The following is a 23,299-nucleotide window of genomic DNA, read 5'->3' on the forward strand; positions in this document are numbered from 1 at the left end:
AGTGGGATTTGAACCTGGTTCTAACCTTTCTAATGTGTGCTCCCTTTGAGCCCCTTCATTCTTGTCCTCTCCGTCTCCTGACTTTAAAGACGGCTTTCCTGGTTGCCATCACCTCTGCCAGGAGAGTGAGTGAGCTCCAGGCTCTTTCTGTCCAACCTCCTTTCCTGTCCATTCATCCTGATAAGGTGGTTCTGAGGACTAGACCTTCTTTCCTGCCCAAGGTTGTTTCGGCCTTTCACATCGGGCAGTCCATCACCCTCCCTTCCTTCTTCCCGCCTCCGCATCCTTCAAAGGATGAAGAGCGGCTCCATCGTCTGGACCCAAAACGTGCGCTTTCATTTTACATGGATCGCACACGCCAGTTCCGGGTGGATGACCAACTGTTTGTTGGCTACGTGGGTGCGAAGAAGGGACGGGCGGTCTGTAAACGAACCATCTCTCGATGGGTCGTCCTCTGCATCAAAGCGTGCTACTCTTTGGCTCGGAAGGAGCCTCCTGTTGGGCTGAGGGCCCATTCCACTCGGGCCACGGCGGCTACCACTGCCCTGGGCCGGGGAGTCCCCTTGCAGGACATTTGCCAAGCGGCTACGTGGGCCTCGCTGCACACCTTTGCGAGGCACTACTGCCTGGACAGCCAAGTCCGGAGGGATGGCTTCTTTGGCCGTTCTGTCCTCCAGGACTTTCTGGTGTAGTTTGTATTGGTTCGCAGACCCACCACCGGGGTTGGTATTGCTGGGGTATGTATTCTAAGGTAAGGAATCTAACACTAACGTGTTTCTTTCAGATGAACAAGTTACTTACCTTCGGTAACGATATATCTGTAAGAAACATTAGTTAGTGTTAGATTCCTTACCGAACCCACCCTTCTCCAGTATTAGGGGTGTCTTTCATAGATTCACATGCCTGAATCATTCCCCGTCGTCGGAGTGGGAGCCCACGGTACATAAAAAAGTAGTAAAATATACCCTTAGTACATAATAAATAACCATATACCCAACCAGGAAGTAAAGTAGCCCCAGCTACAGAAAAGAAAACTTCCACAGTAGAACCTGTCCATGTCATTATGTATGGACCAAACTGCAGCCAATCAGGCCACAGCTCCCACCAGCATGCTCTCCCCAGAGACCCAGGCTCTCAGATTTTTTACCGCACGTCGTGTGATAGGGAGTCCCTCTGAGCTCTGCTCATTTCTTCTCTTCTATTGAGTTTATTTCTACTACAATGTCTACTTCTAAGTCCCTTTTCAGGGCCTGTGACTCGTGTGGAAAGGCGAGACTGTTTAAAGAAGATCCTCACACTCGCTGCATCTACTGTTTGTATCCTGACCATCAGGTTAAGGAGTGTAGCATCTGTCGAAAATTTTCACCTAAAACCCTCAGGGACAGAGAGGGTCGCCTACTGCTGTGGCTGCAGAAGCTTAAGAACAAAGATGACACAGTTTCTGAGGTAGGAAGTTTCGCCTCAGAGTCTACTAAGGGGTCTAAGAAAAGGAGAGCTGAGGGTGCTGTGCCTACTCCGAAGGCTAAGGTGACGAGACACCAAATCGCCTCCCAGACTGGGGAGCCTTCTACTTCTAAGGCTCAGAAATCCTCTGAGAAATCTGTTAAGCTTCCAAGCTTGAAGAAAACGGAGTCTTTGGTGTCTCCTGTGAGACCTGGACATAAGGCACCATCAACGCTGCCGAGTTCCAGTCAGGCTGCCTCCGCCGTGACTACTACGTTGACTTTCTCCTCACCAAAATCGACTATGGTGATGTCCTCAGCCTCCTCTCCAACTTTTGTTCATGTTCAGATACGTCCCATTTCGTCGACGAAGGCTATCACACCTCTCGTCGACGGGAAGGTATCGACGACACTGAAACAGTCGACGAAGACACCCTCATCGTCGTCGACGGCTGCTCCGCCGACGAAGAAGACCTTGCTATCGTCGACGCCATCGTCGACAAAGATATCGTCGACGGACCCACCGACGACAAAAAAGACCCCGTCGACGGACGCGTCGACGAGAGCGTCGTCGACGAAGGTGAGAATTGCCCCGTCGACGGCCCCGTCGACGGCCCCGTCGACGATGAAGACTGCTCCGTCGACGGCTCCCTCGTCGACGACAAGATCCACCTCGTCGACGAAGGTTACACCACCTCTGAAATCGAAAGAGCCTTCATCCAGAGCGACGACACAGAGCTCGAATTTGCCACAATTGCAAGACAATCCACCTACACCTAAGTTGTCGTCTTGTACAGACCTGCAAGTATGGTCAGCAAAGAGCGCTGCCATACCTCTTCCATCTCCAGCCACAACTGCGGCTTTATTGCAAAAGAGGTCATCTCAATCCACGCCATTGTCGCCACTCCAAATGCCAGACAGGCTATTGGATTCTGATGCAGAATCTGGCGATGACATGTTCCAAGCGGCTGAGAGTCCTTCTGACTTGCTGATACATGTCAAAGATCAAGATGATGAGGAACAGCGTATTCAGACACCTACATTGGTGAACACGCCTGCGCCAGGGATGCAGATGCCAATAGAACTTTATGAGAATCTGCAATATATGCTGAGCGATTATTATCGCCGCTTCCCACCTTCGGAGTCGGGCGACTCTCAGGTTACCTCCCCACAGCCTCAAGTGAATAAAGGCGCAAGATCTAATAGGGCTGACGAGGCACAGAATACCCGGCCTACCACACCATTATCTCCCCACCAACAGGATGATGACAATTCGGACGAGGACACTCATGAAGAAGGGGAGTTGAATAGATCGGACTCGTCGGAGTATGAAGACTATCAAGCAGATACACCATCCCCGGATGAACAACCAAAGGCTGAGTCACCACCGGTGGATATAGCGAACTTCCATAGAATTATGGACAAAGCTACCAAGAGATTTCTGGTTTCAATGGAAGCAAAGCAAGATGAATGCTTTCTTTATGATTTTAAGACTTTATCTCAAAGGCAAAGTTGGTCTATCCCCATCATAGACTTTATCTGGAAGGAGGGGCTTAAGATAATGGCCACACCAAATTCTTCTCCAGCGGTATTGCCGCGAGTCGACAAGAAATATAGGGCGCCCGCCTCTTCACCTGCTTGCCTCATCGGCCAGGCAAAGACGGACTCAGTCATCGCGCAAGCAGCGCAGAAGAGGGCTAGGAACCCCTCAACTCAGATCTCCATCCCAACGGACAGAGACGGAAGACGCCTCGATGCCATTGGTAAAAAGGTATCTACTATTGCCGACACCCGGAGCTCCAGCAGCTTGCGGGACCGCTCCCGCCTAGCCTTGTTGGTAAGGGCCCGGCAGTCGACGCAGGAGTCCACGTCGTGGTCAGGGCCCAGACACCGGAGGCAGAGGCGGTGATGGTCTGTGACCGACATCGTGCGCTCACAGTCATCGCAATTCTTAAACCCAGGCATCCTATCAGGCACCGTAGAGGAAAAAACAATTGAAAAACTTGGTCAAAGACCGGAGTACTGCTCTTCAGATCTGCGTCCACTGGCGCGGAAAAAAGAAGAACTGACGTCAGCGCGCGGAGGCGGCGTCTATGTACTCCAGCGACGTCATCACGGCGCACGACGCCGACGACGGACGCGGAGCCGCAGGGGACGCCTGCAGACGACGCCTACCGACGCGCAGGGGTACTGCTACGCAAAAGTTTCCGGATCCAGACTGACGCCTGGGGATATTCTAAGGTAAGGAATCTAACACTAACTAATGTTTCTTACAGATATATCGTTACCGAAGGTAAGTAACTTGTTCTTAGTGTGTATACCCAACTTTATTTCACCAAATGTGGTATTAATCATAAGGATTTCTGTTTTCCGTCCTAAATCCAATGGAAAAGTTTAGAGATTCAACAGAGCATTAAAGGAGGATATTTAATTAGCTATCAAGGGTGGAACCAATTGGAGGAAAGCATTACAAGCTATGTTGCTTGCCTCCTAATTCAGGGACTTTAGTAAGTCCCTTTGAGTTGTTAAGAGGACGAAAACAAAGTACTAAGATTGTGCCATAGCGGTGGAAGGATAAGAAGGGGAGCAGTTTCTAAATTGATTTTCGTAATGCAAGAACAACTGTTGAGAGCTACAAAAATAAAATTAAGCTTAATATGGATACTAAAAGAGGCACAAGCAGTAAACAGCTTGTGATATTCTGTGATCATGTACAACTCAAGAAAAGAAGGGTTGTTGGAAAGAGATCCGCATGTTGGTCTGATTCTGTCAGTTACCCAAGTGTTTAGGAATGTATTACAGGTGATTGGTGGAACAGTGTGGAATGTCAGTCATGTTTCCTTACATAAAGGAACAACAGCAGGATATGTGAATAAGGGTGTAGACAGTAGTAATGCGTTTTTGAATGTGCCTGACATCCAATGGGGGAGACTTACATTTAATTAAACTGCACCATTAGCACAGAGGAAACCTTGTGGTGAAGTTGATAAGCAGGCTAATGTTTCTTTTGATCTGAAAAATCATTTATTGAACTAGAACAATGATCTGACTGCATTTTTGAAATAGGATGACTGCTTCTGATTGGACACCATAGGCCCTTAACATGTGGTTTCTGTGTATTTATTTGTGTTTCAGCATCGCTGCTTCCAAGTGGAAAACATTGACAATAGTGGTGTCTGCTGATTTCCTTAGTTTGCAGCATCACAGCTAATTGGTGGATACCATTGGCAAGGAAGAGTTTTATAAAGCATGTACATGACCCAGGGGTGTCTGAGCATTGCACAGCATACAAAGTAATAAGAGGTTGCAGTTTTGAGTGCGGAGAAAATTCACAGTGGTTCGATACAGTAGAGGCAGTTCTGAGTATTATAAGTACAACTGGAGAGCACCTTTTCAATGGCGAGATAAGGAGACAGAGAGACGAGTCAGTTCATTATCCAGAGGGGATGCTAAGGATAGCTATAGGTCAGTTCAATAAGTATCTTTAAAGCAGAAAGGATTGAACACTCTTCTTGAAGTAATAAAGGGAGAGGTTTTTGCAAATCTCCGGAGGTTGGGAATTCCTTGTAGTATTTCCAGTAAAGGAGCATGAGTGGGAGCTCTTTCGTTAGTCCATGCAGTTCAGGGAATAGGGTGTCCAAGCTTCATAGGGCACGGCTACTCCAGAACAGGCAAGTTTGCAGGCCAGGAATTTAGGGGCCCAAAGATGAAGTGCCTTATGAGTGATGCAAGCCACTCTACGAATGCATCGGGCTTCAATCGGTAGCCAATTGGCTAAAATCCCATTACCATAGATATTACAAGCACCTAAACAATATTTTGAAAGTCAGTTGGCAGTATGAATGGTTTGATATTTTTTTAGGAGTCCTAGGTTGATATGAGCTTTTGGCTTTGGAGTTGATATTTGTATGCATGTTTAAGTTTTTGTGAGTTATACCAAGGGATGTGGTGCAGTTAATGATTTTGTGAGTGCAATTGAGTACATCAAGGCATCGGATCAAGCTTTCAGTTTGAGGCTTATTATGAGGGGAGAGATTAGAAGGAATTCAGTAATCATTGGATTTAGCTTTAAGTGATTGAAAGGCATGATGGTTCCTGTTTGGGTTTTTTAAGAGTATCCTATAAGTGAATTACATCTTCTAGAGTTGAAATTTTTATGGAAAGATGGGTGTCCTCCGGATAGAGATGAAATGCAATATTAGCTAGTTGGAGTCTGTGTAAGGGGCTCCGCTACTGCTCACAGAGAGGCTGCAGTCCTGGGAAGCTGGATGACTCATTGGGACATGGAGGACACTTGGCACACCCAACACATTCCAGACAAATTACTCGTACTACTCTGGCCCATACAAAGTTCACACCAGAATTTACTGCTTTGTGTGCTCCACAGCATTGAGTATTTACGTAACTCTCACACAGTATCTGGGTTGCACCCTGTCCAACCACAGTTTAAAGGAGCGCCCTCCAATACCTACTTAGAGGCTCCACTCAGCAGCTCTTGCAGATGTTATCTTCCGAGCCTCCTTGGTGGACCAGGTCGCTCTATACTTCCCCACCAACCATGGGATGGCCTCTAACCAGTGACCAGAATGGGAGGCCTTTAAGGTGGTGGTGAGGAAACACAGCCTGGGCCAGTCGGTGGGTATCCGTAGGGAACTGGACTGGAAGATTACAAAGTTGGACGATGCCCTACATGAGCAAAATACAAGCAGGGAACCAACCCAGACAAACTCCCTATCGGAGCCACGGTCGAGCACGGTCAGGTTTACTGAGAGGGAGTAGCTTTGGCAGAGGTTTGACTAAAGGCGTCCCTCCTCATACTCACCGATGGACTCATGGGGCCTAATGATGGGCACATTATGTTATTTTGATATTTAGATGCAGGCCAATAAGGTGCTGTAACTTTTCACTTCTTTATATTTTGTGTTTATTGAAACACTCGGAGTGGGAACATCATTTTCCATCTATGTCTGGCCTAAATGCCTTGGGGAGAGGCATGCAACTAGTTGACCACATGGGAACAAAAGGTACTGATGCCTAGGGCTTTACCACACGTCCCCAGATTTTAGTATACTTTCTTTGGGGTTTGGAATAAAATGTGTTTTTGGACCCACAAATTTGGTATTTTTAAACTTTTTTCACTTCTATTAAATAAACCCACTCCTTTTTCGAAATTTATCATAAGTTTTAGGTGTATAGGGAACCCCCCCTATAATTGATATTAAAGTGCTCCCACGTAATTGTTGGTAGTAGCACGCCCCTGTCCGTAGAGGGCAGGGATGAACCCAATGCTGAAGCATGCCACCATGGGACAACCCGGGTGGGTGAGGGTTTTATGAAAATACATTTTTATTTTCTGATTTTGCAAGGTATTTGACGAAAAGTCCCTTTTTCTCTTCCTTTTATGAGGGTACCTCTCTTGATTATTGATATAGTACCGTGGAGGACAGGTCCCCACTCTAAATAACCTCTACAGTCTCTCTAGTGTTTTTTGCGATTGGTGTAGCACCCGCCAAATTGATCCGCTAAATTGTCTGGCGTTTTGTTATCTGTTTTCTCCATGGCCCATCAATAATTTGTTTTGGGCATTGTAAAAGGCTATTTGTCAGTTCTTTCGGCTATTTTGCGTCTGCTAGATCGCCGCTCTTTATTTAAATCACCTGATGAGATGACAATTTTGATTGATTTTTGGTCTTAACTACTTCACAGACCCACCAACCAGCTGCGGGAGGTGCTGCTATGTGATCTATTCACAAGGTAATGAATCTCCAGCTAGAAGTTTCCATCAAAAGAACAAGATACTTGCAGTGATGATATTTCTAGTGGATACTCTACCTAAACACAGGTTAATCACCAACCCGCTCACCTCTGTTCTGAGAACTGGATTCTTTTCCATCTGAAAAGGTCCCAATCCAGAGATCTGGACGCATGTCATGCCAGTCTGCTGATGGGCTCTGCATCGGTGTGCGTTGGGCGGTACTTAAACAACATCTGTGCCGATCTGCATGACTCGCGACTCCACCTACCAGCGTGCAAGAGTACTGCTTTAAATAGTCCCACAGTGAGGGATCTGCTGTTGAGAATATCCCTCAGAAAGAGTGATATTGAAGTTAAATAGTTATTCTTCTAGTGCATTGCGAGATTGTGACATGCAGATTTAGAGGGATCTAATGTACTGACTGATTTAACATCTTTCTTTCTGACCTTTTTGCCTGGGAAAGCTGATGGGAATGGTGTCATATTGAATTTGGTTACCACTCTCCTTAAAAATACAAAAAATTGCGCACTGCCAGTTTCATCCCACAAATGACTCTGCCCACCTCACTGTAGAAATGGATATAGCACTTCCAGTTCCCATGAAGGATGCTATATGGTTTGCACAATCCTAATTTAAATCCGAGACTCCATTGTACTGTGAAAGGTTGTGAAAGGCTCAAACAGAAAGCTCTAGTAACACTATCATGTAGGATGAACATTTCAGTGCTGTCACAACCGCTCTTTGATATGACTGTAGAGCTAAAAGCTCACTCCCAAATAAAATAAACATACACACATGGGGTGATCTCTATGAAAACAATGCATTCATCACTATAGACTCCATCAGAGTGCGAGCAAGCTTACTCCGCAAAAGAAAATGTTATAACACAGAAGAAAACTAACATTTAGACGACCTACGACTCACTTTCACATGATCTGGAAGCTTTTAAACCATTTGAAGCCCTAGTCATGTCCCGGCACATTTTTAAGCTCATCTAATCAATATATAGAGACATACAACAGGCACTACCTGGCTAGCTAGAGATGGATGGGGTGCTGACTTAGAGACTCCTCTTACTGACCAGCTGGGGGCATATTGCTGCTCATAGAAGGGAGAACTATTACCCTGCAGCAGATTGTGATTAATTCACTACAGATATCTGCATAGAAGTACTACTCCCTGCTTGCACTACACAGATGGGGACTGAAGTCGACTCGAGGTGAGAACAATGCGGGAAGGAAGATGCTGATTTTTGCAACTTGCATGCGTTGGTGCTAAAATTCAGGATTACTGGACAAATGTGTTAATACAGTGCAAAAGATAATTGATTTACCTATTCAAATGCCATCACTCAGTGGACTCCTTGGGTGGGTGCAAAAGATTCCACATGCTAACCACAAACTCCAAGCCCTAGCCCTTCTCCTAGTGAAGAAGCTGGTGGCGCTCCACTGGGGCCATGGCCCTTTGTTAGTGGATAAACAAACTTACCGCAGTGAACAGACAAAACTATATACTGAATTACTTTGCATCTTGTCATGCTCCAATGATATATAGATGCCGTTCCGCAGCCTACTTTTGGTGTGTTGACAGTCAGCAGAGCCGCTGTTGGTGGGGGGAGGGGGGTAATGTTGAGTGGGCTCTGTTTGTATTAAGCATTGGAAAAACGCAGTTTCTTCTAACAAGGTTGTGGAATTTAATAAAATGTCTACTTGTCCATGGGGCAGGTTGCTTCATAAATCTACTTGTCCTGTAACAAAATCCACTTGTCCCTTTTGTGCCATGTAATGCGGCGACAAATTATGGCAGAAATGTCATTATACAAGATTTCTGGTATCGCCTCTCTAATTGTGCCAGGGCTCGTACCATAGAAAGGTTTGAATACTAGTAATTCCATTATGTTGCTACATTTCTGCAGGTCTATATACTGGGGCAGAAGGTAGTGGTAAGCAATAGATCAAGGGTTGGAATGCCCTTTTGAGACTACAAACCTACTAACTTGCATGTTTTAAGGGTTTTCACCAATGCTTTTCTAATCTTTTCCCATACTGAAAAAGTTTGGACATTAACTCCCGACTGTGTCAGACATAAACCTTTTTCCAGGGTTGGGAAAAAAGTGGGTGGAAGAAAAGTGAACTTGAAACATTCAGATGTTCACATGAACAAATCTACCCATGCACATGTGCTCATGCTAAAATGCAGTTCACAAATATTTTCTAGGAGTACTATTTCTAGGCCTGCTTCTGTAAATGTGTGTGAATACACGGAAAGTGTATGTGCACTTAATGCAAGGATATATACCATGGATGCACTTTTGAGACTTTCTTTAATAATTGGGCCTCTAATTAGGCCTGGCGTTAACCATGATCTTTTGTGTGTAATAACATCCTCTCTCTCTGTCTCTCTCTCTGTCTCTCTCTCTCTCTGTCTCTCTCTCTCTCTGTCTCTCTCTCTCTCTGTCTCTCTCTCTCTGTCTCTCTCTCTGTCTCTCTCTCTGTCTCTCTCTCTGTCTCTCTCTCTGTCTCTCTCTGTCTCTCTCTCTGTGTCTCCCCTTCACTGTGAGTGACCATATTCTGCTCTTTTACAAGGAGCATATTGGCACACAAAGTGTGTTCAGTGCCCAGATCCGCTGTGGCAATGTGTGCTTTTTGAGACCAAAAACAATTTTTGCTTATGCCAATGCTTGTTAGAATAGCGAGGGCCCAGCAGCTCCCACACCGATAAGGTTTTACAGAAACCATGCCAAAACAAGTCTCGCATTGACAAAACTAAAAGGATGACCACCAGTTTCAGACCTACTGGCTTTGCCAATGCTTGTTTATTTTTGTAAACCCATAATCTTATTCAAACTGGTTACACTGATTTTCCATTATGAATATGTTTGGGAAATGTAATCATACTTCAACATGTTACTAAATGATGCTGCAAAGATATGCTACCTAAAATCTTACAGTAGTTTAGCAAAATGTTTTTTTTCCTACTTGCATTTAATTGTGCACATTTTATTTTGAAAGCAAAGAATCACCACTCTTGCTTTAGAACTTCTGCAAATATTTGCATATAATCAGAGAGCATTATACATAGCCTCACATTACTAAACTTTGAAAACGTGTGTACACATTTATACTGGAACCACTGTCAGTAGTGCAGGCCGAGCTTACAACATTTACTTTTAGTGCACACCCCAATAATAAAGGATTTGCATTAATGAACCATAAATAAAAGTTGGAACAGCATGAATACATGGACACACTTATTACCTTAACTGTAGACAATGGCATTCGCTGATCCATAATGTGGTACTAAAACTGGCAGCCAATTGGTTTGTGGTGGTGGGATGGGCCCACTTGTCCCAAGGACAAAATGCACATAAAAACTTGTTGCCCTTCACGCCAAATAATACGTCCCGGGTGTCAGTCTATAGGAATTCCACATCCCTTTATATTTTTATTGTAGGCTAGATTTAAAATGAAATGCAAATGGAATGTGTATGTTGAAGTAATTGCAGGCATAATTAAACTAGCATTTCTATCCAACGTTATTGTTTTTCTCTCCAGGTGTCTTCTATTGGTGAAGTCCTTTATAAAGAAGAGCAAATTGTTGGAGGGAAAAAAAATGGTTTTCAGGGGAAAATCTATTCCAGCGAGAGTTCTGGTTCGGACGATACCGTTTCTGAAGGCAGAATTGAATGGGCTCCTCCTTCCGAAGAAGACCTTTTTTCAAGAACTCATCTATAAAGCTGCATAATAAGAGTAGTAGTAGTTGTATCTATTGGTTTAACAGTAATGAGATGGAAAACTATTATTGGCAGCCTGTTAACTCTAAACCAACTGCTTTTGTTTCCTCTTCAGTTAACTGATTCAGATGTGTATTTATCTTTCACTTCTCGCTTATTTCATAGTTGAAGACAATCCTGTTGACATCTGTTTTATTTGACAAACTATTGAATACATGACAGTTTGAAATAGGTTAGACTGTATTGTCTTAAGAATGAGCGTGCATGTGCTTGTCTTTGTAGTATCACTGCTAATTTGCATCTCTGCTCCGGTTACCTTCATTTGTAACTGTAGCTTTAGCATTCATTGATATTGTCGTAGATGGCAACTTCTGCTGTTCAGAGATTTTTAGCCCTTGCCATATTTAGACTTCTCTAAAGAAACGAGAGATAAATACTTAACACTGTAATTTATCAGTGCCTTTCTGAATGCAGAAGAAACCTGAATGAGTGTTCATCAAAGTCTGTCATGTAACTTTGAGGTAGGAACAACAGGGTTGTGCTTTAGAGACTTGAAGAATACTGTGTTTTCGCTCCTAACAATTCTCCTACTCTCTTCTCTCCAGTCTCCCACACCCATGTCTCTTTATGGAAGGCCCTATGGTTTGAAATTCTGCTAACTGGAGCAGCCTAGGTTTTCATCTTTTGGGTGATAGCGACTTTCTCTTTATTTCTCCTGTTAGTTTGTAGCCTGTAGTAAGATAAAATAATTGGTTAAGAAGGTTAAATTATTAGAGTGGTATATGTGGATTGTCTAGAATCTTGTGCATGGTATGGGTGCATCATACCTAATTGCAAAGGGGTTGCATTTAAATAAGCTACAAAAGTACTTCGTCTTTATGGCCTTCTGGAATGACTCAAAATATCTGCAGTGCTTGGGGTGTTTTAGGTTAAAAAAAATATATATATGTATGCAGTAGTCATTGATTCTTTTGAAAAATCCTGAGGCTCCTGCAGTTAGCTGCTGTTGTGATTGTACTTAACTAAATCTCGTAGTTAATTTGTGCTTGAGAGAATGTTACAGAAAAGTTGAGTATGTGTGGTGCGTTGCGCAGCCAAGGATGCAGTAAAGAAGTAATTTCAAAATGTATGATTGCAGTAGTAATTTTCATGTTTGCGCCTTGTTTTAAAAAATATTTTTCCTCAAAACTAGAGCAGTCCGAAGACATTGAGGTATAATCGTTAGTCTAAAACACACTTTAAACTCATTATGCAAAATGTCTGTCTGGAGAAGCAATATTTCAAATATTAAGGATTCAAAATGTTATAAACTGTTATTCTATACAACTGCAACATGTCTCTTCTAACATCAAGAATTATAGAAAGTTAGAAATGACTTGGAAAAAGCTGATATGCTTAATTTTAGGGCAATAACATGTAGCGAGGCATTTGAGTTTAACAGGCTTTACAATGTGTATTGGCCCAAACGGGTCATCTGCGTCTTGATTTTTGGAGTTGTGCCCTTTCAAACAAACACAGAAAATAGTAATTCTGTGCTGTAAGCATGCAGTATAAAACATGCAACGTTTGAGTGAAGAGAAAAAATGTGGTAGGCTTTAACACTATGTGTATTAATCAGGAATACTCTTTACCCTGAGGTGACTCAAGTGGAGTATTGGGATTGTGTTGCCTTTCTGATGTAAATGATCTAAAAAAATATCATCTGGTTAAAAAGAAAATCTTGCCAGAATGAACATTTACTTCCTATTGAAACCCTGAGACTGACACACCTGATAGTTACTGTGGCTATGTTTTCAGCGTATACAGTCAGTACATTGCTCTCGGGTTTCAATCCGTACAGCATTTTTGACTCTTTACATTTTCTTTTTATAATTATTTATTTGTAGGCTTTTTATGTTTCGTTTCCTCTGGAGCTTCCTAAAGTGATGGTTAGAATCTGCACTGAGGGAGGGATAGTCTTTGTTAAGATAAATGTAGTAACAATTAAAAGTTCAATTTCTGAAAATCACCAAAATGAAGACCTTGTAGAATGAAGTGGAATGCATTTCGAACAGCATTCAGTTCATTTTACTTTATGTATAACTATTTCCTACGGAGGAAAGGGCTTAACAAATGGCAAAGAAACCATTCTTTGTTAAATTCTGTGTAAACCTTGGCAGACTTGTTGAAGATCAGTGTAAAATTTAAAGAAAATATAAATGAGCCTGGGTAATAGCGTATTATGTCTTCACTGTTCCAGAGCTAAACAACTAAAGTTCAGAATATGTCCGAGTTGGTGTGATTTTACGTAGTTTTTTTCAGTATGGATAAGGCACATTCATTAAAAGTTGGCAAAACGCTGAACGCACTGTGGTATGAAGCGCATTGCATATCCATAGCACTGAGATTATCAGTTTTCCATTCCTGGGCTGAAATTCAGTTTTACTTCAAGTGGTTGTATTGCTCTGATTTCACGTACAAGAGAGTAACTGATTTTGTTTTCTTGTGAAGTTACTTAACACTGAATAAAACATTGTAAAATGGTCATGCTTTTTGTTTTTCTTAAGATGTTTTCACAGAATACCATGTCATTACTTTTCATGAACAGAGCGGTTTAAAAAAAAACTTATAAATACAAAAAAAACCTACAATTTTTATTAAGAAAATGCGTTAACTAATGGAAGGACCAGAAAATAAATGCTCTAAAAAAAAAAAAAGTGGCCTCGTTATAAATACTTTGGAGACTCTAGTACTTTGATCTTTTCCACCGGACGTCATGTTTTCTTATTGCGGTAGTAATGTTGTTGTATGGTGAGGCTACATAAAAACACTTAACAGATATGCATCTGCAGTAATGTTGTTTTCTGTTAAAGATTGAATGATCCATTTTCAAAAATGTGCCCCATATCTTCACAGAGACAGGTTGTCATAGCTAGCTAAAGGTACAAGATTGTACAAGCAATGAAAGAACTTGCTACGGACTGCATCATGAATCGTGTGTCATGCCTGGACTGACGTCTGTTTTAGAAACATGATTTAAGCTTTGGTGTAGAAGGTTCATTTTCACACTTTTATTCTCAAATAAGTGTTTCCCCTTCTGTCATTAATACTAGTTTTTCTCTCCCCAGCATATAACCTTGTTGCACAAGTACCCTCATCCGTCCCACCACCTCCTCCAATGTACTGTTCCTTAGAATAATTCTGTGCTTTAAGTTGGGAAGACCCTATTCCCAATAACAGTTAAATGTGGCACTGAATACACTAAACAAATGTCAGGACAGAAATTTGGGAGGCATCCATCATATCAATATTAGAGAAATAGTGTCTGGGAGAAAAGGGGCTGATTGACTCTTAACATCCAGCAGTCGTTGATACTGGTATATTTGTGCCTTAAAAAACATATGCTAGGAATGATCCTGTCCTGATAGGTGAAGAACGTAACCTGATCATTGAAGTCAAACATTGTGTAATGTCCCTATAACACCACAGCGATGTTCATTTAAATGGTGTTGCGGGGAAGTACCCTGGTGAAAGTTAAATGAAGGGTTATTTAGAGAACCGGTTGTGAGAGAAACCAATTTTATACAGAGTAGGAAATGCATTAACTTAATTACATGGTTGATGTGGATGGTATGGGTCACGGTTAAACTAAGTTATGTGGCTGCTTCGGCACCAGGATACCTCAACGACAATAAATGGGAAAGACTTCTGAAACTTCATGCTGATCTGAAGGAGGCTGAGAGACAGCATATGTATACCTTGTCTCGGAAACTATGGCATAATATTCTCTATCTGACAATGTTTGACATGATTTTAGCTGGAAAATCAAAATTCAGCGCCTCTACGGATGCACGTTCAGTGCCTAAAATCCTCGATAATGAATCTCAACAGTCCTCAAAAAGACTGTGTATTTAAAGAGAGTTTGGGCGTGAACAGTATAAGTGAATCCGGTAGTAGTATGTCTTTTACTTTGTCATATATTCATACTTTTCTAGATTTCGCTCCAAAACAAAGCCCGTAATTAGGTTTCCTAAACCCTCTGACCCAAGGATTTAGTCAACATACCAAAATGAGACTGAGAGACCAGTAGCCCAGAACCACCCTGCAACCAGCTGAACATTATATGAGACATCTGAAAGAGACTATTAGTTATGGATTCCTTACCTTGGAATTACCCCCATCCGTCCAACACACCTGGAGATTTTTTTCTCAGCAGTACCCCTGCGCGTCGGTTGGTGGCATCGTTCGTCTATGGCATTGTGGTTGCCGTCGTGACGTTGCGGTATCTACTTAGACGCCGCCCCTGCGCGCTGACATCAGTTATTTATTTTTCCGCACCAGCCAGCGCAGATCCTGAGAGAGCCCTTAGTAAATTTTTGACTACATTTTTTTCGACTTGTCAACCTCTTTTTTCGAGTCTTCCGACTCCTGGTGCACGTAGGGATGTCTCATCCTCAGACATGCTACAAGCCTTGTGACTCCTGTCACAAATTGATGTCCGTCACGGATCCGCACCTCGTGTGCCTCTGGTGCCTGGAGCGCGACCACGACCCAAAGTCGTGCTCAGACTGTTGGGACATGTCGTCTAAGTCTTTGAGGGAGCAGTCCTGAAAGCTTCTGGAGGCCTGGCAGTCTGCTCTGCGCTGCTCGAAGTCCCGGTTGAGAGGGAGGTCGCGGAGCCACCACTCATCAAAGTCTTCGGGTAAGTCGAAGCACAAGAAGTCATCGACGAAGCACTGTGCTCTTAGCCTTCTCCCTGTCCATCTGCTGATGCAGAAGGAAGCCGTCCGGCGGCTCTGTCCGCAGAGCCTGTTGGGTCGACTCTGAGTGCCCCCCCCCCCCCAGCCCCTTTCTGGGAGCCAGAGCGACCCCTGCCCAACTTCATACATTTTACAAAGCCCTCCACTCCATCTTTGGGCAGCCCGACTCCGCTGGCGCACCTTAGGGCCCCGCCGACTCGGTTAGTGGCTCTAGGCCTTCAATGCAGGCAGCTTCGTTCCCAGCGCCGCATGGCCTGAGAATCTAGGTCTGAATCCGGATTGGTGCCGGTCGACCTCACGACAACTCCTCCGGTACCAAATCTGTTCGTGCCCCCAGCCGGCGGCGTCCCCGACCCTCCCCTCGACTCAGAAACGGAGCCGGACCGGCGTCGACCGGTGCCAGATCTGACGCCGATAGGAAATTATGTGCCTATTTTCTTTCCTGGCACTCCGTTTCACCATGAATGGTGGCCAGAGGACGAGGAATGGGAGGGGTCTGGGGACCCTTTAACAGACGAGCTACAGAGCCGGACTGGAAGAGAAGTTGGGTGATGCCAGTGGTCTTGACACGTCACCAGAACCTGCTATGCTTTCTCCCCTTACCATGGCTACGGAGAAGGGAGCTACCAATGCTGTGGGGCGGCTGAGGCCTTGGACCTTGAGCTTCCTACGGTGGGGGTCAGGACTAATCTCCTGACTGAGGTGCTTCAGCCAGCGGCAGCCTCTTCTGTGCCCCTGCTGCCTTTTAACAAAGCCCTCAGACATCCTACTGTCACTTGGTCCAAGCCCAGCACAGGGGCTCCTGTGGATAGGATGATTGCCCAACGCCACCGCCCGCCTCCAGGCGACCCACCTTTTCTCTCCCAACACCCTACCCCAGAGAGCTTGGTGGTTCAAGCCTCAACGTCCAAAGGCATGTTCCTTACTGTTCCCCCAGATCTGGAATCCAAGAAGCTGGCCATCTTGGGAAGAAAATGTTTTCTTCTGGCAGCTTAGGACTGCGGTCGTTGAACACTGCATGTCTCTTGGGCCGTTATTCCCACTTCGTGTGGGATTTGGTCCCGCAAGTACTGCCACAGTGACCGGTGGAGGCTCGTACTGTACTCTTCCGTGCGCGTGTTGAAGGGAGGGACGCAGCAAAGTTCACCATCCAGGCTGGACATCGCCAACTTGCTAGGCAGGAGAATTTCAACCTCAATAGCCCTGAGACGCTGCGCCTAGCTGAGGTCTACCGGCTTTTCGGAGGATGTCCAATCGACACTTTTGGATATGCCCATTGAAGGCAGACAATGTGATCGAGCATTTCAGGGACTCTAGGGCTACGGCAAAATCTTTGGGTCTCGCTACCATCTTGCGCCCTATGCAGTCTGCCTTTCGTGCCCCACCACGTTCCGCCCAGAGCCACAGGCCGGCGCAAGCTACCCAGCCTCTGCGCGGCCAGGGACGTGGATCCAGTGACGTGGGTCTGTGGACCAGTTCTCCAGCAGCCTCCAAACCTTCCTAGTCCGACCTTTCAGGGCCACCAGTTGCCAGCAGGCTCTGCCATCACCTGCCCCACTGGCACAACATCACGTCAGACAGGTGGGTTTTGCAAATAATCTGAAGGGGCTACTCCCTCCCCTTCGAGACTACCCTCACCCCCGCGCCCCCTCCCCCCCCCCCCTCCATGCCACCTACATCCCATCGCATGTCAAAGGATCACTCTGTCCGGAAGTTATCGCTCTCTTGGACAAGGAAGCTGTTGAGTGCGTCTCTGTCCCAGAAGTAGGTTGTGGTTGCTACTCCCACTGCTTTCGCTGCCCAAGAGGACAAAGGCCTGCGTCCTATCTTAAACCTCAGGGATGTCAACCGCTACATCCGGAATGAGAAGTTCAAGATGTTGACTTTGGCTCAGGTCCTGTCTGCCCTCGACCCTGGAGACTGGATGGTAGCGTTGGACTTGCAGGACGCTTATTTTCACATCCACTTCCTGCCTGCCCACCGGCGTTACCTACGGTTCACAGTAGGCTGCGAGCATTTTCAGTTTACTGTGCTCCCCTTTGGCCTTACAAGCACCCCTCGGGTGTTAACGAAAGTGATGGCAGTGGTTGCAGCTCATCTGCCCAGATCAGGGGTTCCAATCTTCTCCTATCTTGACGACTGGCTGTCGAAGGCGGGCTCGCCCCAGGCTGTCTTCTCCCACCTCCAGACTACGGCGGACCTTTTGCATTTGCTGGGGTTCACAGTCCACGAGTCGAAGTTGCACCTGACCCCCTCCTAGAAGCTCCTTTTCATCTGAGCCGTTCTGGACACAGCGCTGTTTCGGGCCTATCCTCCGGAACAGCGAGTCTGGGATATTTGGCTATGATACCGATGTTCCAGCGTCTATCCCGGATTTCGGTACGGATGACCCTGAGGCTACTGGGCCTTTTGGCCTCCTGCATCCTGCTGGTGGATCATGCCAGATGTCTCTGCAGTGGGACCTGAAGTTTCATTGGGCACAGCATCAAGGGAATCTGTCCGATGTCATCCAGATCTCAGCAGGGACTGCACATCAGTTGCAGTGGTGGCTTACGAACCAGGATTCGGTCCACCCATACAGAGTTTACAGTGGTGACCGATGCATCAGGGTTAGGGCGTCCACATGGGAGAGGCGGAGATCAGAGGCCTCTGGTCTCTGGCGGAGTCCGGGCTCCACATCAACCTTCTGGAGCTCTGGGTGATTCGTCTGGCACTGAAGGCATTCTTTCCCTCTGTCAAGGGAAGAGTTGTGCAGGTGTTCACAGACAACACTTCAGCCATGTGGTATTGCAACAAACAGGGCGAAGTGGGATCGATGGCAGGTTCTCTGAACTCAGCCACGGCATGTCTCTTTCAGCAGTGGGGAGGGCCTTGGTTAGATCTATTCAACACTGAAGAGAACGAGCAGTGTCAGCAGTACTGCATGTTGGAATTTCCAAGGTGGCACACTCTCTCTGTGACGCTTTTCGTTGCGAGTGGAGTTGCGGTCTTCTATACGCCTTTCTGCCTATACCACTTCTGCCCAGAGTGCTGAAGAAGATCAAGTGCGACCGGACCCAAAGTTATTCTTGTGGCTCAGGACTGGGCACGCAGAGTCTGGTATCCCGAACTCTTGAACATGGCCATCGATCCTCTGATCAGACTGCCTCTTCCTGAGGATCTTATGTCGCAGCAGCAGGGGACGGTCCTCCACCCGAACGTGTTCAGCCTCCACCTACTTGCGTGGAGATTGATAGGTGACAGTTGACGGCTTTCAACCTTCGTCCCTAAGTCTGTAATGTTATTCTTGCAGCCAGGCGTCCCTCCACCAAAACGGTATACGCCTGTTGATGGAACAAATATGTGGCATGGTGCGCAGCAAAGGCTGTGGATCCCCTTTCTGCCCCCCTTTCAGAGGTACTTCTCTTCCCACTTTCTTTGGCCCAGCAGGGCTCTGCTCTGGGCACTGTCAAAGGCTATCTTTCGGCCTCCCTTCGCCTTCCTGTTTAACCTTCTCTTTTCAAGTCCCCTATTGTAAATCTCTTCCTTAAGGGCATTACTCATCTTTTTCCTCCAATTCCGTTCGTAATGCCCCAGTGGGATTTGATCCTTGTTATAACTTACTTGATGTGCGCGCCCTTTGAGCCGCAGCATAATTGCCTTCTCAGACTCTTGACTCTGAAGACTGCCTTTCTGGTTGCCATCACCTCTGCTCGCAGGGTGATTGAGCTCCAGGCTCCTTCTACTAAGCCTCCTTTCCTCTAAGCCTCCTTTCCTTGCTGTTCATCCGGACAAGGTTGTCCTTAGAACTTGACCTTCTTTTCTTCCCAAAGTGGTAACCTCTTTCCACATAGGACAGACCATCACTTTGCCCAGTTCCTTTCCACAACCTTCTAAAGAGGAAGAAAGGCTCCACCATCTGGATCCAAAACATGCGCTATCATTTTATTTGGATCGCACAAGACCGTTCCGGGTGAATGATCAGCTCTTTGTTGGATTTGTGGGCACCAAGAAAGGCCTGGCCGTGCAAAAGCGCACCATCTCTCGATGGGTCATTCTTTGCCTAAAGATCTGCTGTTCCTTAGCGAAAAGAGAACCTCCGGTAGGGTTACGTGCCCATGCCACCAGGGCGACGGCGTCCACTACTGCTTTGGGATGTAGATTCCCCCTTCATATCTGCCAGGTGCCACATGGGCTTTATTGCACACGTTCACTAAACACTACTGCCTGGAATAGACGGCTTCTTAGGCTGCTCTGTTCAGGACTTCCTGGTGTGAACTTGGATCGCAGACCCACCTCTGGGATTGGTATTGCTGGGGTATTTATTCTAAGGTAAGGAATCCATAACTCATAGTCTCTTTCAGATGAACAAGTTACTTACCTTCAGTAGCGATATATCTAGAAGAGACCTAAATTAGTTATGGATTCCTTACCGCACCACCTACCCTCCCGGTTCTGCGAATTGACTTCTAGTGTTAGGGACTCATTTGCATGGTCCTAGTTTTGTGCACCAGTGGTCAGTGTCTTGCATGGCTCTATGCTTTTGGAGTGGAATATCATGTAAAGAACTGACGTCAGCACGCAGGGGCGGCGTCTAAGTTGATACCGCGATGTCACGACTGCAACCACAAGCCCATCGACGAAAGCGAAGATGACCGACACCCGGGTACTGCTGAGGAAAATTTCTCCATTTCCAGTCTGATGCCTGGGGTAATTTTAAGGTAAGGAATCCATAACTAATGTCGCTTACAGATATATCTTTACCGAAGGTAATTAAATTGTTCTTCACAGTGATACCGAAACCCTTTTTTATCATGAATAGTCCCTCTGACTAACACTAGGGGACTAAAATTATTTTTTCAAGATTTCTTGAAACCAAAATTCTATCCTAGACTACCCAATATGAATAGTAGTTATTATAAAATAAACAAGATCGTGGCAATAATCCTTGTCAGAACACCGAATAATTGTAACATGATGCTGTGTGGCTTCCTTGCATCAGAATTCCCAACCCCTCTTTCCACTAGGCTACGCTAAACTTAGCACCAAACAGAACCTATTCAAGTTTCACAGATGTTTCACATTAGGATATTCCTTCTGTACAATAGAACAAATGTTCAGCAAAGAAACAGCAGCTGCTGTTCCTTCCTCTGTCTGCAAGTCACCAAATAAGCAGAGTGACGGCTGGGTGTGCCGTCCCCATAGCCTTCAGCAAGGAAAGATGATTTTGGCTTTTGTGTTACATTCAGTCTTGAATCATTCTCCAGAAAGCCCCTCTCCTCTGGGGAGCTTGAAACTTGAGAGATGGCAGAGTTCATTTTTCACTTCGTCTTTTCAACAAGTCTCGTCCAAAGTAGAATGGCATTGCTTCTGGACGTTGTTCATTGTGGTCGAATTTAATTCATGTTGCCATTCATGCCAACTCTGTTTCTTATTCAACCAACTATCAGAAGTGTAGTTGAGATTCCACCAAATCGTTTAGGAAACAATAAATCAAAATGCTGTCTTAAAACCAGATTCGATGGTTTTAAATCATGGACTATACCTGTTTTATTTGAAGCATGGAAGATGGTGTGCAATTAATCAGCAATATGTATTGAGAGTCTATAAAAGCTGCTGAATTGTGAAGGCAGATGTGGCGTTTTGCAGGGGAAGTGCTTTGGTTGCAGAAGTTAACAAATATTCTTTGTCTCCGACTCAAGCAGTCTTGTTTAATTTATCAATACGCATATTTGTATTTACTTTTGGAGAAGGAACACTTTCAAACTGTTTTTTCTAGGTTGGATGAAATGAAATACCACACCATTTCACTGTTTTCTGAACAGTTAATACATAAACGAAAGCAGGGGTCAACCCTCATTGTTATTTGTTATAGTTGCATACAAACTATTTCCTAGAAATGTATTTTAAAAAGGAATGAATGAAACCGGATGACTGGGCTTCATTGGGTTACAAGTGCCGTGCAAAGAGATAGTCACAAAGTAGTAAATATCCTAGTGAGTTGGTGCATGCAGATGTGCTAATAAATGTAGTATTGACTTTAGTCCATCAGCTGAACCCATCAGGGAAATTCCAGGTGTATTGGGAAAAGACATTGTGTACTTTTTCATACCAACACGAGGATGTGAGTTTTTGGCAGTCATAAAAATGGAAAGCAGTGATAGTACGAAGGTTATTCCATGCAGAAGCCACAAAAAAAATGCCAATCTGCTATTGAGAATGCAGTGCTCTATCTGCTCAATTGATAAGTTTGATGCCTCCTTCTGGTAATCCGCTTTTAGGTCAAATATTAGGGGGAAAAACGTCTGTCTCACACATTTGAGCTGCCATGGTACTGGATTCATTATCTGAGTTTGTAATTCCCATTTCAGTTGCCTGTTTTGGAGCCCTCTTGCAAAAGATTAAAATCTTTTAAAATATTGGAAGTGGAATAAATAATTGTTGAGATTGTGTAGATGCATTTTAAAAATGGTTATAACCATTATCGATCATTTTAAATAGGCTCTGCATTATTTCTTTGTCTGTTTCTCAGTTTCTTTTTGCAGCTTTTATTCCAGCGTGTTCCTGCTCTTGGTTTATAACAGCATGTATTATGTGGTAAATAATTATACCGTACAATTTTTGATTATATTAAATGACAAAAAGGATAGCTCAATCAAATGAGAGGCAGAGTCCGTGGTATCTGAGTCATACGGGCTTTAATGGAATGCCTCGAGGCATGGGACATCGGGTTCCATCACCACTAAGGTTCAGGAAGGGACATTCAACATTTTATTAACATCACACATTATATATAGTAAAACAGTATAATTGAAATGAATACAGTAGGCGTAACAGGTGAAAAGAGAGAGATAAGAACACATGTGCGTAACAGGAGGCGTGCAAGAAGGCGTACACATGGGCGTGTACCCGACATGTCAGAGAAACGTCACATGTGGGTGGATGCTGTAGAGAAAGTTTGCAGAATCAGCAGAAACTTGTGGCATACATGCGCGCGCAACTGAGCATGACGTGTAACCGGGGAGAGCTGGGGGCTTTGACTTTAGCACTAGTAGAGGAGACTAATGTCTGGGATGTCAGAACGACCTGCACTTATAGCATATCTGGTATCTTATGTTTGGAGGATGTAGTGTCTGAAGTAAAAGGTCTCTCGGGCAGAGGCCGTTCATCACTGAATGCTAGTGCGTGCATATGGATCTTCATGTGAAGTGCGGGGGCCATGGGCCTACCGTGGTAACGGGAGCAGTAAATTACTTGCATGGAGACAGGAAGGCAGGGCCCTTTGCACTGCAGCCGTGAATATGTTTACCTATTTCACTAGACTGGAATGTGTTTTCGAGGAGGCTGAGCAGATAACTTGTAGGTAAAACATCGTCTTGGCGAGCAGACCAGGCCGAGCCGGGCACCGCTCGTCTGAGCAGAAAGTAAGGCAGAGGTCAGGGATGCATATCTAAACTGCAGCTTTCAGAGGCAGAAAAGAACTCGGAGCCTCGATTAAGGGTCTGGCTCGACTGGGCCAGAAAACATGAAGAAAACGTGTGCGAGAATCAAAAGTGGACCATGTAAAGACGTTGGCACCATAGGCCTAGAAGCCTAATTAACGTGATATTCTTGGAGAACTGTATGACTGACATGTTAACGTTGGACGCAA

General features: G+C 45.0%; 1 protein-coding gene across 2 annotated transcripts in view; it reads left to right on the top strand.

Moving 5' to 3' along the window:
- KIAA0232 (KIAA0232 ortholog) overlaps window positions 1–13,454 on the top strand; it is a 438,560-nt gene extending 425,106 nt beyond the window's left edge. For both annotated transcript variants that reach the window (XM_086964120.1, XM_086964119.1), the window contains exon 9: window positions 10,752–13,454. In XM_086964120.1, coding sequence (XP_086820246.1) covers window positions 10,752–10,931 — 180 coding nt within the window. In that variant the 3' untranslated portion in view covers window positions 10,932–13,454. The remainder of the gene's footprint in view (window positions 1–10,751) is intronic.
- The last annotated feature ends 9,845 nt before the right edge of the window (window positions 13,455–23,299 follow it).

Source organism: Lissotriton vulgaris, chromosome 3_2 (genome assembly GCF_964263255.1).
Source record: "Lissotriton vulgaris chromosome 3_2, aLisVul1.2, whole genome shotgun sequence".
Lineage (NCBI taxonomy): Eukaryota > Metazoa > Chordata > Amphibia > Caudata > Salamandridae > Lissotriton > Lissotriton vulgaris.